Genomic DNA, 16,330 nt, shown 5'->3' on the forward strand with positions numbered 1-16,330 from the left:
ATATCTTCATAGCGTAAGAAAAATGAGTTTTCCCAAATTACAGTTTTTGAAACAGGTGAATTGAAAGTGACAAAAAATAAGATATTACAACCAGAAAATCATAAGAAATGCTACTTACTTTGAGATGAGAAAAAAAAAAATCTGATCACTCAAAAAAAAACGTCAAAGAAATATAATACACACCGACTGCAAAAGAAACTATGTGCAACGTGAATAATTTCAAGCTGAAAGAGCACTACATTCTCTAAGCTGCAATGGACTGGGGTGAAGTCTAGCTAAGCATTACAACCTTCTCTAGTTCCCGATGCATAAATATAATTTGAAACAGTAAGGAAAAATCTACCGTGTGAATATTTGTATTTCTAAAAATAAACTTCTCCACAGTACATCATAAAAATAGTACTATATACACATAAAACTTATATATATCCATAACAGCTTAATGGTTTAAGAGAATATCCTATCACCGCAATTTTCAGAATATGTGCCTGTTACTAATTTTCACTAGGTATATCCAAACTAACTAATGATTCAACTAAAAATTTTCTATTGGTGGGCCACATTTTTAGACAACTTTAATCAGCAGGTTCAGTCAATATGCTAAAAGCAGTACATAATATATATATAGTACAAACAACAAAAATTCATTCACAGGTCCCAGTTTGTTTTCTTCACAAAATATCAGTATAAAAATATCTTGATTCAAGCTCAAGGAAATTTTTCTCCAGTTTAACATTTGTAATGGTGTAAACAAAAATCATCATAACCTACTGCAAAATTTCAGTAAAATAGTCACTGAATAGTAGTGATTCACAACTTTTCATTTCAGAAGCAAACCTATAAATGAGACAGTCATTTTAATTTCAGTTACAAATAACTGATTACTTCTTGTATTAAATGAAACTGCAGTTGTGATAGGAAACCCATTACAGTGTAGAATTATATCCTACAAGTTAGAAATATTCTCTCCTTTATCTTACAGGAGAGTCAAGTTGATGGGTGATGCTTCACAGTATAAAACCAGTACAACTGATTTGCATTTAATTTGAACCTTTATACTGCAGCAAGCCTCTTGTCCAGAATCATCAAGGCCAAGAATGTTCAGGATAACAGATTTCTGTTATCCTATAATATTTCAGCTAGCCTTGACATTGTAAATGTGTAATGAACATGTAGATATTAACTATAAATAATGATTACACATACAGAAAACATATAATATATCAAAATGTTGAAAATTATAAGAAAACATCAAGAAAGGCAATGACAAATTCACTAGACAACTGACAAAATACTGAATGGCCATCATAATACAATAGCCTTTGGAATTCTGCATATCTTGAATGTAGGTATGGCCAATGTACTTTAATTTTGAAAAATCCATATATAATATGTAATCGTTATGAAAGTAATAATTAGTACATACAGGTAAGTGAAAAAGCAAAATGAATAACACTTGATTCTTGAATCTCTTATCACCAACTTTTGTAAACTATGCATAGCCTAGATTAACCTGGAACATTTCTTAACAGGAAACTGCAAACACTGTAACACAGAAAAGTATACTGAATGGTTAAGTAAACTAATTTTATAGTCCATCAGAGCAATTGAATAGGTATTAATTAGTAATACAAAATAGTTAAATGTTTCATATGCTGGAATTCTGACAAACAGCTACAGTAAATTATGCTATTCCTAAATAATCTAAGGAGATGAATATTAAATGCAGGAATAAGAATAAGCTACCTTACAAGTCAAATGAATAAAAGTTTTATACGAAGTGGCTTATATGATAATCAAAAAGAGCAGTACAGTACTGATTAGCAAAATAAGTAAAAAAAATATATATATATTTTACTGTCTTCAATGTAGCACAAAACAAAACTTTTCCTTTACATCATAAGTTGAGCCTTCAGTTTTCAACAGACCATGCCTTATTCTTTATAAAAAAACAATTTTTTTTTGTCAATATACTCAATTTGATTGTCAAAATAACAATAAAATTAACAACCAAATGATCAAGTATGTACTCCTAATTATAACTATCACATTCACCATTCCTCATCCATCATCCTTGGGCAAATAAATGGTAAACAGCAATTTAGTATTTAATTCAGTACCCTATCATCTGCAGGTAACATAAGGCTACTGTACACTTGTAAAGAGTTAGAGATGGCCAAAAGTTTTCTATATGACTGTAATTCATATTCTACTATATTAATACCGTAAAGCCTAGTAAACCATCCATAATGTTCTGTATGTGACAATAATGGATCAAGTTTTATGCAAATCACACTGAGCATAACTCCTGTGGTGCTCAATAGAGGCCTAATGACCTCTGCTTAACTGACATTTCACTATAGATAAAACTCTGGGATAAGAGGCTCTGCCCTGTTATCTACTTATCTAGTTATTTAAGTTTTAATTAAACTTCAATGGTCATGCTACTTGGAATTTACTAAATTCTTCATATCTCCTCTTATTCTCCATGCTCCTAATGTGTATCGTAACCATATCACAAATAGGTCAATACCCATTTCAATCCAACTCAGTATAGGCGTCATCTTTGTTCCTGCAAAAGAGAGACAGATCTTGATTAAAACTAAGATATGTCTACAGCATATTTTTTACAATAAAAAAAATTATATTACTGCATAGGGGAAACACTACCAAAACATTTTTATGCAAACTTTCCTTTTATGGGGTACAATGTAAAAGTAGAAGTAGCTCTCTCAACTGCCTTCTGGCTAGCGTACTTTCTGCCCGAATACCCACAAGGTCCACTTCTCCATGATTTTTATGTGCCTTCGTAAAATTCTTTGTCACACTACTCCATTATCTACGATGTACTTTACTTATGCTCATCACATATCCAAATCATCTCAGACCTGTTATCTTGTTCCATTCTCCAATCTCTGAATACCACACCTTTGGGCAACTTTCCAATTTGTAATGAGATCTTCAAACTGCATTCCAGCCATAATCCCATTATCCCACCTTTTCAATATTTTCCCCTATTTACTGATGGAAAATTTTTTCAACCAATTGTTGATCAACAACTTTCCAATTCATCTTGGCTGTTCTTTTTCCTTTTTTCTTATTCCAACTCAATGTATCCCGAGAAGACAGATAGTGTGTCCATATATGTAATATACCCTCGCTAGATTCTTTTAATCCACTTTTTTTTACAGTGGGGATTAAGTTTCTTACATAAAATGCACACGAATACAAAACGTCTTCAAATGACACCACAAAATTCATTTTAAACTACTGTTCTCTAGGGAGATGTAGGCATCAAACAACAAGACCATATGGTGCCTTTTATAGAATCTTACTCTAAAACTACATAGAAATTTACTTTGGACAAATTATTTACAGTTTAAATTAGTAAATTTACTAGTATACAGTATACGTATGTACTATTATGTTTATTTGTTTTGTATGATAAATAAATTATTTACTAATTTTAAAATAATATTAATGTAAACACAGCTAATTTATTAAAGAAAACACTATAGTGAATTAGTAAGATTTTAGTTACATAAATGTTTTCCCCTCTTCTCTTTCCCAGTGTCCTCCATTGAGACAGGGAGGGTGTACCTATCAAATGTCAAATACCTTGACATTTCTGACCAAGAGTAAAAAATGTTGCCCTCTTGGTGGTCAAATATAAGATGTGAGCTCTAATTCTCTCTCTAAAAAAGGGATTTTGACGTAAGGAAAAATCTATTTCTGGGCTCAGTTCGTGTCGCCCAGCGAAATATCCCTTTAATCCATTATTTCTAAGGTAAATGCACTAACAAATACCAGAGAATAAATAAAATAAAGAAAAGGTCAGTATAACTGACTCGCTCACCCTCCAAGAGGGCGTCGGTATGAACACTAGGGCGAGTGAGACCACTACCACGAACCTCTTACCAATAGAAATCTCCTACGACAAAACCTCCACAAGAGGGGAGCCGACCCACAGAGTGGGCAGCAACTACTACTACTCCATCCCACGCTACCGACTGCTGCGCCTCTGGTGGCCATCCCTTTTGTTAGCGCACGCTTTACCACACGTACTTTTTTGCTCTGTGTTTTTCGTGCCCCTTACGAGGATTTTATCTAGATATGGAGCGTTCAGCCATTGCATCAGCTAAGTTAAGTAATCCGTAAGGTTCGTATTTAGTTTTTTCCAGCTTTGAGTCAGTATTTGCCGTTTTTTAGGTATAAATACTGGCTCTCGGCCGGAAGCATGGTGGCATTGTTCTGCCTCGTGGCGGGTTCGTTCTTGGTCTTCCATACCTAGAACCTTCCCTTTTTACTTTACGCTCTATTACTATTTATCTATGTTATGTTAGGGGTCCAGCCTACTTGGTTTATGTCATGCATGCATGTCTTCTTTACCTTGCGTAGGCATTTGTTTCCATCCAGACCCTAGCCACAGCTCTTAGTATCGGCCCCGGCTAGCTTTGAGTGGTAGACTTTCTCTCGGGTTAGTCGTACACTCCTGGATTTTTTCTCCTACTGTTTTGTTTTCCTACTTTCATTTTAATTTAATTTTTAGTGATTTTATGTATTTTAGGTTAGCCTACGGCGTCTGGCATATTAACGTAGCCTAGGTTCTGTATATCATGGTCCCCACCAGTTTTATTGCTTCCTCTCATCAGTTTTGTTGCTTCTACGATAGCATCTCGCTGGTTAGTTTGGTTGCTTTAACCTAGGCTATGTTTTTTGGTGTGTTTTATCGTGTTACCGCTTCGTGGTCACCATGTGATCGCGAAGCAGCCAGGCGCCCGTCCAGTCACCCTACCCTCCTCCCGCTCTCCCATAGAGCCGGGGGGAGGGAGGTCCGTCCTCGCTCGCTCCACCCGGGCCTGTCTCCCTCTCTCCCTACGCGGAGGGAGTAGGGGAGGCTGGACAGACCCAGGACTGGACTTGACCGTTCTCTTGCTTCACGGTGCTTTGTTGTGACTGGGTAGGGGGATTGGCCTTCCCCCTCCTTTGTTACTCCGTTGCCCCGTTGTTTGCTCGAGTCTGTTTCGCCCTCTCGCTCCTTCCCGGATTGTTGGTGCTTTTTTATCTTACCGGAGCTCCGTCAATCACGAGGAAGGGAGCTGGTTCCCCGCTTGCGGGCGGACCTCAGGCGTACAGTTGGTCTTTTACTAACCATCCCGTCTCGTCGATATCGGGAGACGAACACCTCCGCGAACCGGAACTATTCCGGTACTTAGTGCTAATTATGCTTAAGTGTATTTTAAGTTTATTTTAAGCTATCATAAGTTTAATTTAAGCTAGCTTAAGCCGGGTTCCTCCCTTACCTACGTTGTCACACCGGATCATTCCGGGGTTATAGCCTATTCAGGCGGTAAGGGAGGGGTTATGCCCAAAATTTTTTCGCTCTCCGGCATGCATCGGAGTTCTATTAGCCTGTAAGTGATGTCTTTTAGGGTACTCATGTATCTTTTCACTTACAGACCACCAACTGTGAGCATCCGGGATGCAACGCCATGCTCCAGGACCCCTGTGGACACGAAGTCTGCAGGTCCCACGCTCCGTGCGCGACTCCGCATGGGAATCTGCAGGTCTGGTTCCACGAAACCTGCACCATATGTTACGATCTCGTGAGTCAGTTCTTAGACGGGGTAAGTATTTCCAACTCCGTACAGAAATTCCAATAAATGTTTTAGATCTTAAGTTTAATTTTAATCTTTTATTTTAAGCTTAAGCTCTTTTTATATTGGGTATTACATCCCCGATGACTTTTAGGGTAAGCCTAGTATTAGTTAAGTTTTAATCTTAAGTTTAAGCTTAAAACTAATGAACGCCCTCTCTTCCAGGCTCCCGCCGTTAGAGATACTGCTCTGGCAACCCTGAGGGCTTGGGTCGGCGGATTCGGGAAGAACGCCGCCAAGGGACAGCCCTACATCCTAGAGAAGAGGATGGCTGTCCTGATCTTCCCCGGCGGCAAGTCGACTGGTTACGTCGACCCGGCAGAGGCAGCCCCGACTATGGCGGCGATCCAACAGCAGATCGCCACTTCGATAAAGGAACCAGGCCACGATATCTCATCGGAAGTCGCGACACTGGATTTAAATGTAGAACCCATGGTAGGTGTTGACGACCTGTTGGTCGAGGTAGGTACGTTGGACGCCCAAGGGCTTCCCTTGGGCGCCACTGGGTCTTCTTCTCCTGCTAATTCTCCAGCTTCCTTCCAAGGCTTTACAGGAGCTGAGCTCCTTTATGCTTCACCCGACGCTTCGGTGAAACCTAAGGTCAAGGGCCAGAAGGTACTGAAAACCCTCAAAAAGACGTCGTCGTCGTCCAAAAAGACTTCGTCGGCGTCAACGTCTCGTAAGTCTCCGGCTGCAAACCCCGGAGCAGAGAGGTCTAGAGCTTCTGCTTCAAGCTCAAAGTCCTCAAAGAGCAGGTCTTCCAAGGAGAGGCCCCGTACTCCGGCTGAGCCGGCAGTCTCTCCTCTCCCCTTGGTACCTGTTACAAGTTATCCCTCTACCTCCGCAGCAGCTCCGGCTTTGGATCCCAATGCTGGACTGTTGCAACACATGGGAGACTTGGTCGGCTCTCTGAGGAGCAGCATGGAGCAGATGTTCTCCCGGTTGTCCGATAGGATTACGTCTCAGGACAATATCATCGCCGGACTTAATCAGGCCCCTCTAGCTACTCCCCCAGCTTTCGGCACTGGACTGCTTCAGCTTCCACCTCATGACTCTCTGCCTCCGTTCTCTATGAACAACCCCTGGAGGGTGGCGTCATACGCCCCTTTCCAGGACGGCCTTATTTCTATTCCGGAGTGTGGTACTCGAAGGATTGAGGACTTCGAGTTCTACCCGGAGGGCCTCCAACCGCCGTTCATTGGCTACGCCAGACTTACTGACGCAGCCATGACTAGAGATGATAAGGTGCCTAAGGAGACAGTCCTCTACTCACGTGACCAGGCTCAAAGAGAATGGCTCAGGTGTTTAGAGGAGATGGATTGTTCGAACACGAGGATACAAGCCTTCAAGAGTCCCTTCACCATTTTTACGATGGAGGAAGGTATTCCTCTTCCCTTTCTTACCAAGATAGCAACGGTCACCATTCCAGCTGCCCAGAAGGGGGAATCGTTACCTCAATTAAGGGAAGCAGACCCCACATCTCCTTTGCTCCCTTCACTTGGAGAATTGTGGGAAGAATTGCCCAACACCTTTTCGGCTGGCAAACTCAAACCAGACTGTGCTATGGATCAGTTTGGCGAGAAGCTGCCTAGGCTTCCTGACAGCCTCATTCAAGCTGAATTTGAGGCCAAGACTAGGCTCGCCAGGTCCATTAATATCATGGCAATGACAGAAGTAGCGGCTATTTCTTATGCTTCTGAGCCGCTCTTCAAGCTCCTCACCAAGTCCCTGACGCAGACAGTCCAGTCTGACATGTTTGAGTTTGCTACAGCCAGGACTAACTGCCGGAAGCATGTCCTCCAAGAAGCAACTATTCGTCATGAGCCGAATAAGTTGCTTTCATCCAACATCTGGGGGGCAGACCTCTTTCCTGAGTCGATGGTCAAGGAGGTCCAAGCTGAAGCAACAAGGCTCAACCAGAGCCTTAAGGATCGTTGGGGTCTCACAGCGAAGAGACGCCAAGACCAAGCTGCAAGAGGTAAGTCTCAGAAGAAACTTAAGCATTATCAGCCTTACCAAAAGAAGCAGCAACGCTTCACCCAGGCTGTTTCGGCTGTACCTTTGGTACAATCAGCCCAACCCTCTACTTCTAAGGCTCAGTCACAGCCTATCTATGTGATTTCCCCCCAGCCTCAGCCTTCAACCTCCTACGCTGTCTCCCCAGCCTTTAACCAAGTGTTCGAAGGCCAGGCCTTTCAGCAATATGACCGTTTTGGCAGGGGAGGAAGAGCTAGGGGATCCTTTCGTCAGAGAGGATCAGGAAGGTCTCTCAACAGGGGAAAACACTTCCGTGGAGGCCGCGGAGGTCACTCAACCCAGCAGCAGTGAGAGCTCGAAGGTAGGAGGGAGGCTGTTTCTCTTCCGGCATCGGTGGGGATTCAGCAATTGGGCACAGAGTATTGTGTCAAAAGGCCTGGGTTGGAGTTGGATTGCGGATCCTCCTCCATCCAGACCATTCCTTCAACTTCCATCAAAAGAAATGACGGAGTATGCGGAGGACCTCCTTCAGAAAGGAGCAATAGCGAGAGTCAACAGATTAAAGTTTCAAGGTCGCTTATTCAGCGTGCCAAAGAAAGGCTCACAAAAAAGAAGGGTAATCTTAGACTTGTCCATATAGGCAGTTCCCAGTTATTGTTGGACTCGGTTAATGGCGATCCACTTTTATGGTGTTTGTCTAGCGCCATAAAAATGATATTGTTATGTTACAATAAAGTTTCATACATACTTACCTGGCAGATATATACAATTAAAGGCCCACCCAGCCTCCCCGCAGGAGACAGGTGGAAGAGAGAAAATATGATAGAAAACGGGGATGGTTCCTAGTCCTGCCACCCAGGGCAGGCCGGTAGATCACCTGACCTACCTGTAGCGAGTGGCGCGAAATTTGAATTTCTGTCGGGGACGACGGAGTCTTAGCTATGTATATATCTGCCAGGTAAGTATGTATGAAACTTTATTGTAACATAACAATATCATTTTCATACAATCAACTTACCTGTCAGATATATACATAGCTGATTGGCACCTTTCGGTGGAGGGTAAGAGACAGCTACTATATGGAATAGACAGGTAAACAACATATGTTGTAGGTATAAATAAAACCTTGGTTCCTACCTGATAGGTGGTAGACTTCGTGGGTGTTTGCCCAGTAGTCTGCATCACCTCAAGAAACTTTAGCGAGATATGTGATCTATGGCCAAGAGTTCTTGTGGGTCTGCCGATGGGGTCTTATCCACTTACTCGGCAGAGCCTAAAAGGACTTTGTCAATGGGTGCTGATCCACTTATATGACAATACACCTTATAAAGGAGCACACAACCAATCCCGACCACCTGATCCTAACCATATGTTAGAACTAAGGATTGTTACGAGTTATCCCCGAACTCGTCACAACAACCGTAACTCAAAAACCACTACGCACACATACATAATTTTCAAAAAAAATTATACTCAACTAATTGGATATGACAAGAATTCTCTTACTGAACAACATAGACGGCCGCCCGTGCGAGCCTAAGTCCTCCATTGTTCGAAGAGACTCTCGACCATATCCAAAAAGAAGAACAGTATATACATTTAAGGATTGGTGTCGGCTCCCGTACCCAGAATCGTATCTGCCGATACGATAGGACCTAGAGAAAAACACTTCTCATACGTCACACGCACGTCTTTCAAGTAATGAGATGCAAATACTGAGTTGCATCTCCAATATGTCGTATCTATGATGTTTTTAAGCGACATATTCTTATAAAACGAGAGAGACGTCGCAACCGCTCTTACTTCATGAGCTTTTACTCTCAGTAGTTGTAACTGTTCGTCAGGACAGACCTTATGAGCGTCCGTAATGACGTTTCTTACAAAGAACGCCAGAGCATTCTTGGACATCAGTCTTGTGGGGTCTTTTACCGCGCACCAAAGACCTTGTCTAGAGCCTCCCAACTGACGCTTTCTCTGAAGGTAGAACTTCAGCGCTTTAACAGGGCATAGAGACCTCTCTGCTTCTCTGCCTACGAGACTCGACATTCCTTTGACTTCGAATGACTTAGGCCAGGGATTCGTGGGATTCTCGTTTTTCGCTAAAAACAGGGTCTTAAACGAGCAAATAGCCGAGTCTCCCTTGAATCCTACTTTATCCTGCAGAGCTTGTAATTCACTAATTCTCTTTGCCGTAGCTAAAGATAATAGGAATAGGCATTTTCTAGTTATGTCTCTAAACGATGCCAGATGAGGAGGTTCGAATCTATCCGATGACAGATATTTGAGGACTACGTCCAGGTTCCAGTTCGGAGGTACTGGTTCCTTAGACTTTGAAGTCTCAAAAGATCTTATGAGATCGTGGAGATCTTGTTATTTGCCAGATCTAATCCTCTGTTCCTGAATACAGCCGAGAGCATACTTCTGTATCCCTTTATTGTGGATACGGCTAGATGAGATTTTACTCTCAGGAATAGCAAGAAATCAGCAATTTCCGCTATAGAGGTAGAGGAGGAGGACAACTTCTTGGATCTACACCACCTTCTAAATACCTCCCACTTCGACTGGTATACTTTCGTAGTGGAGGTTCTGCGTGCTCTCGCGATCGCGCTTGCCACTTCGCGAGAAAAGCCTCTCGCTCTGACAAGTCTTTCGATAGTCGAAAGGCAGTCAGAGCGAGAGCGGGGAGGTTTTGATGGTACCTCTTGAAGTGTGGTTGTCTGAGAAGATCCGTCCTTCTTGGTAGGGATCTTGGAAAGTCTACGATCCACTCTACCACCTCCGTGAACCATTCCTGGGCCGGCCAAAAGGGGGCTATTAACGTCATCCTCGTCTCCTTTGACGCCGCAAACTTTTTCATTACTAACCCCAGGATTTTGAATGGGGGAAAAGCATAAACGTCTACTCGAGACCAGTTTAGCAGGAAGGCGTCCACCATAATTGCTCTTGGATCTTCCACGACCGAGCAAAACACTGGGAGCCTTTTTGAAATGAATGTTGCGAAGAGATCCACATGAGGAGTTCCCCACAGAGACCAGAGATCGAGACACACTTCCTCGTGTAGAGTCCATTCTGTATGAAGGACCTGGTTCCTCCTGCTGAGCCTGTCCGCCCTCACATTCCTTACTCCCTGTACGAACCTTGTCAGCAGGGAGATGTTCCTGTGAGACGTCCAAAGTAATAGATCTCTCGTGAGCTCGTAAAGGAACGAGGAGTGCGTCCCTCCCTGTTTCCGAATGTAGGCAAGTGCGGTGGTGTTGTCCACGTTTACTTGCACTACCTTGTTTGACACCAGCGGTTCCAGGCTCTTCAAGGCCAGATGTACGGCGAAGAGCTCTTTGCAGTTTATGTGCCAAGACACCTGTGCTGGTTCCCAGGTGCCTGACACTTCCTCTGAGCCTAATGTCGCTCCCCAACCTCTCTCCAACGCGTCGGAGAACAACACTAGGTCTGGGTTCTGTGTTCTTAGAGAGATCCCATCGTTCTCTTCCAGAGGGAGCAACCACCACTGTAGGTGCGACTTTATCTCCACTGGAATGGGAAAAACGTCCGACAGTTGTCCGGTTTTCCAGCTCCAAGACCTCTTGAGGAAGAATTGAAGAGGACGTACATGCAGTCTTCCTAGAGGGACGAATTGTTGTAGCGAGGAAAGCGTCCCCAGAAGGCTCAACCATTCCCTCGCTGACGTTTGTTGCTTCTCTAAGAAGAGAGAGACTATTCGCAAACCTTTTGCGATTCTCTCTTGCGAAGGAAAAACTCGAAAACCCCGAGAATCCATCCGAATCCCCAGATAGACTAGGTCTTGTCTGGGGGTCAGCTGAGACTTCTCGAGGTTCACAAGCAATCCCAACGCTTTGATTAAATCGAGAGTTAACTTTAGGTCCTCCAAGCACTGTCTCTCCGATCTGGCCCTGATGAGCCAGTCGTCCAGATACATCGAGACATTCACTCCTTTGAGGTGAAGAAACCTCGCCACATTCTTCATCAGGCTTGTGAAGACCTGAGGAGCTGTGGACAGGCCGAAACACAAGGCTCTGAACTGAAAGATCCTTCCCCCCGTCATGAAACGGAGGTACTTCTTCGATGAAGGGTGGATCGGGACGTGAAAGTAGGCGTCCTGGAGATCTAAAGACACCATCCAATCTCCCTGACGTAATGACGCCATGACTGAAGCAGAAGTCTCCATGGAGAACTTCTCCTTCTGAACAAATTTGTTCAGAGAGCTGACGTCCAGTACTGGTCTCCAGCCTCCCGAGGCTTTCGCCACCAGAAAAAGGCGATTGTAAAACCCCGGGGAGCGTTGATCCCGTACCAATTCTATCGCTCTCTTGTCCACATTTGCTCCACCATCGATCGAAGAGTATCCCTCAGCACCGGATCCTTGTATTTGGCTGATAGTTCCCTTGGTATTGACGTTAAGGGAGGAGTGTTCAGGAAAGGGATACGATATCCCTTCCTTAAGATCGCCAAAGATGACGCGTCTGCATTTATCAGTGTCCAGGCTTCCACAAATCCCAGGAGCCTGGCACCTACTGGTGCTTGGAGGAGAGAATCTTCATTTTCCTTTCTTAAAGGGACGAAAAGCAGATCTACCTCTCTTCTCTGGAGCCTTCCTCCTTGTGGAAGGTCTGGAGGTCGGAACACCTCGAAAGGGCTGCACCGTTGTACTGGGTCCTTTCTTGTCCGATGCAGAAACAGGTTTCTTCTTTCTTGCTGACTGCGTCAGCAGATCCTGAGTTGCCTTCTCAGTTAAAGAATGCGCAATGTCCTTTACTAACTGAGAAGGGAACAAAAAGTCAGATAGAGGCGCATATAGAAGTGCTGCTCTCTGAGCATGTGAGACTGCCTTAGTTAAGAAGGCGCCATATACAGTCCTTTTCTTTAAAAGACCTGCTCCAAACAAAGAGGTTATTTCAAAAGATCCATCCTGTACCGCCTTGTCAATACAAGACAATATACATAATAGGGGCTTCAGGTTCGATTCCTTCCGAATCATGTGCTTTCTTGGACATCACCCCAAGGGACCAATCTAAGAAGTTAAAAACTTCCAATACACGAAAGAGTCCCTTGAGGAGATGATCCAGTTCCGAAATACCCCATGTAATCCGTGCAGAATTGAGACTTGGACGCCTTGAAGCGTCAACCAAAGTCGAACTATTTCGGTTGTAGAAGGGAGAGCAATACCCATATTCTCTCCCGTCTGATACCAAACGCCTCTTTTCCCAGCCAATCTTGCTGGAGGCATACAGAAGACTGTCCTTACTAAGTCTTTCTTAGACTTCATCCAAGAGTCTAAGGAATGTAAAGCTCTTTTCATCGATATGGTAGGTTTCATTTTGAGAAAAGACGAAGGCTTCTTCGTCTTAGTACTGGAAAAGAGCGAGCGCGGAGAAGGAGGAGCGGCAGGAGTCAACTCGTCTCCGTACTCCTCCAGTAGTAGGGTAGTCAACACCTTATAGTTAGAGAGACCTTCCCTTCCACTATATTCGTCATCCGAGTTTTCCTCTAACTCGGATCCACATGCTTCTCCGCTCTCCTTTCCGAACGTTCGTCTTCTTGAGGAGACAACTCCTAATAGGAGAGGGGCTAAGGGAATGATACTCCTTCCTCTTTCCCGCTCTAATAGTCTTTGAAGGCGTCATAGGCTTCGGCTTCTCTAGAATTTTAGAAGACGCTTCCCGCTTACATGACGCTTCCCGTTCGCCAAGCGTCATGGATGACGTCTTTTGCTGACGTCTCGATGACGCTTCGCGCCTGGAAGACGCTCCGCTCTCCAAAGGCGTCCTACTTGGCGTCATAATATTGGACGGAGCGTCATGTCTATGCTCCTTTTCCAATGACGCTTCGCGTCTAAAAGACGTCTTACGTCTCTCTGGCGTTACGACACTCTCGTAAGCACCTGTTCTCGCTCTCGAACTAGACGTTTCTGTAAGACGTTTAGCCGTTTCCCGTCTGTATGACGCTTCTCGTTGAACAGGTGAGAGAGGACGAGACTTCTTAATTGGAAGCGTCACGTCCTTCCGACGTGGCGCTAAAACTCCCACTAGAGATGACAGTTGTTCTTGAACTGCCATGATGATCTTTCTTGACGCTTCTCCCACGTCCAGTGCATGACGTCTTTCGTCATCACTCGGGGGAGAAGAAGGAAAGGGTACTTCCGCGTACACTTCAGGTGACGCTGACGCCCCCTTCGCTTTCTTGCTAGATGACGGAGCGTCATCTGAGAAACGCTCTGGACTAGAATCTATGTCAGGCTTCATATGACGCTTCAGCGGTCTTGACAAGTTCGATTCCTTCCACCCTCGTTTAGGTGAGGAGAGGGAGATGACGAGAAACACTCGCGAATGACGCTTTTTCTAAAGCGCCCTTGAGCCGCCTGCCACGAAGCAGAGCTAGCTGAAGGGACGTCTGACCGTTGGGGATCCCCCACAACCTCCTTAAGGCTTTCGACTTTCCTTCTCCTCTGGGCTTGTGAGCTTGGAAGAGGTCTAGGCCTGGGAGCGTCGCAGGGACGATCAAACGCCCCCTCCACAACACTGGGAGAACTCACTTCACAGTAATGTTCACTTTCACTAGCCTTACCTTTGAAGTCCGCCATCTTGGACTTCATATCTCTAATTGTAGCTTTCAGATTGGCGATTTCCGATGCCGAATCCGAAAAAGCACTCTGAGAATGAGATACATAGGGAGAATAATACATCAGTAGGATTAGAATTATCAGTGAAAGGCTCAATAGGCCTTGAACTCACACCTTTCAATCGTCTAATTCTATCCCTCTCTAACTTCTTCAAATAAGAAGTCAAAGTCTTCCACTCTTCTGCATTCAATCCCTCGCATTCCTTACAAGTATTAAAAGCAGAACACTGAAACCCCCTACATTTACGGCATACAGTGTGAGGATCAACCGAAGCTTTCGGTATCCTCACCCTGCAGCCTACATTCACACACATTCTCACACTCACATTAGAATCAGACATACTGAGAAAAATCCAAAAGAGTTATTCCAAAAACAGTCCACAGTAGCGAATGCCAAAACACGATCCAAATACGTCACCAAAAAGCCGAAAAACGTTGATCAAAGGTTGAAAAATGAATCTAAGTCAGGAGGTAATAACAACAATGTTGATACCACCGGCGACAGAGAAAATATGATAGAAAACGGGGATGGTTCCTAGTCCTGCCGCCCAGGGCAGGCCGGTAGATCACCTGACCTACCTGTAGCGAGTGGCGCGAAATTTGAATTTCTGTCGGGGACGACGGAGTCTTAGCTATGTATATATCTGACAGGTAAGTTGATTGTATGAAATTGGCGATTTATAGCGCCAAACCGCACCGAGTTTTGGTTATCGGCGCAATAAGGTGCCAATAATAGAATTATGGTGCCATAACATACCTAGAGGAGGTGCCATTAACCAGTTATAGCAACTTGGTTAATGGCAGTTTTTGCTTACCAGCACCCTGCCAAGAATGGAAGCACCGCTGATAACCGGGGACTGCCTGTGCCCCCCGTAAGCAACTAGTTCAGCCCCTCTCTCTGTTACTGGCTGGAAGGGTCAGAAGTAGCAAATCAGACAGCAGGGTATAAATAAAAGATATGTTTCCTCAGTACTGATTGGCTTGTAGCACGCCACGCTATTGATTGCAAGGAGTAGAAGAACCAATCACAGAGTAGGATTTAGTGCTGCCAGTTGCTGATTGACTTGATTCTCCAATGCTTTCTGAAGGAGTTTCACTGTTTTTTTTTTTAATGTTTGCTGATGCTATATAAGGCAGTCCCCGGCTTATGACTGTTTCAGTATGATGACTTGTGTTTTGATGTATGAAACTATTGTTGTAATTCCCATGTTGTTTACATCACGGACTGACTCAAGCCTACCTCAGCAAGTGTTACAGAATAAAATAATGCTATTTTATTTGGTGTATCATAAAGACATCCCACCATATAACATGGTGGCAGTGGAGGCAAGCTTCAAGAATGTAAACAGTAAGAGTCGGCACCAGATTTTGAAGATAAGTGGCTAAAATTGATGTACTAAATCCAACAGCGTCGTCTCCAAGTTGTTTCGGCAGGTAGAGACCTTCCAATGATCAACATTTTCGACATATAAATGTGAAGGATTGCGATCATCAAGAGGATATAACTTGGATCCAGGTATGATCAATCAAGTTTGCAACATATTGTGCAGTGATCATAGACATTAAGAGTAGCATATGCAACCGCCGAATCATCAAAGATGCCGCCACACGCCACCGTATTGAGTTGCCAATGCACGATGATTACCCGAGACGCTTGATAAGAAGTTGATGTATGATGACTACCGATGTCTGCTAGCATTGCTGAAATTGCCAGGCTTTATGAAGTTTTTACATAGCCTTCGTAATTAATGAACAACAGTTACTATGTTTATTGAGTGATAATTTATGCCCATGTTTAGTAATTAAAGAGATGTGATTGATACCCTTTTTATGGTCTTTGAATGATACTTCCATAGGTGCCATAGCATAGCATAACTAGCCTAACCTACGTGATTTATATTTTTTTATGGTTCTTGAATGATACTGACATACAGTACCCTAGATTAACTAGCCAAACCTGTTTAGAGGTCTGCTGTTATTGCCCTTATTGCTGCTGTCCTGTGAAGATTTATTCTTAGTTGTGTTGATGCCTACAACAAAATAATTCGCATTGTGTCAATATT

General features: G+C 43.7%; 1 protein-coding gene across 1 annotated transcript in view; it reads right to left on the reverse strand.

The window, feature by feature from the left end:
- Positions 1 to 340: 340 nt before the first annotated feature.
- The window catches only part of LOC135220544 (dolichyl-phosphate beta-glucosyltransferase-like), a 118,748-nt gene continuing 102,758 nt past the window's right edge, over positions 341 to 16,330 (reverse strand). The window contains exon 8 of the mRNA XM_064257734.1: positions 341 to 2,572. Coding sequence (XP_064113804.1) covers positions 2,445 to 2,572 — 128 coding nt within the window. The 3' untranslated portion in view covers positions 341 to 2,444. The remainder of the gene's footprint in view (positions 2,573 to 16,330) is intronic.

The sequence above is a fragment of the Macrobrachium nipponense genome, chromosome 2 (assembly GCF_015104395.2).
Source record: "Macrobrachium nipponense isolate FS-2020 chromosome 2, ASM1510439v2, whole genome shotgun sequence".
NCBI classification, from domain to species: Eukaryota; Metazoa; Arthropoda; class Malacostraca; order Decapoda; family Palaemonidae; genus Macrobrachium; species Macrobrachium nipponense.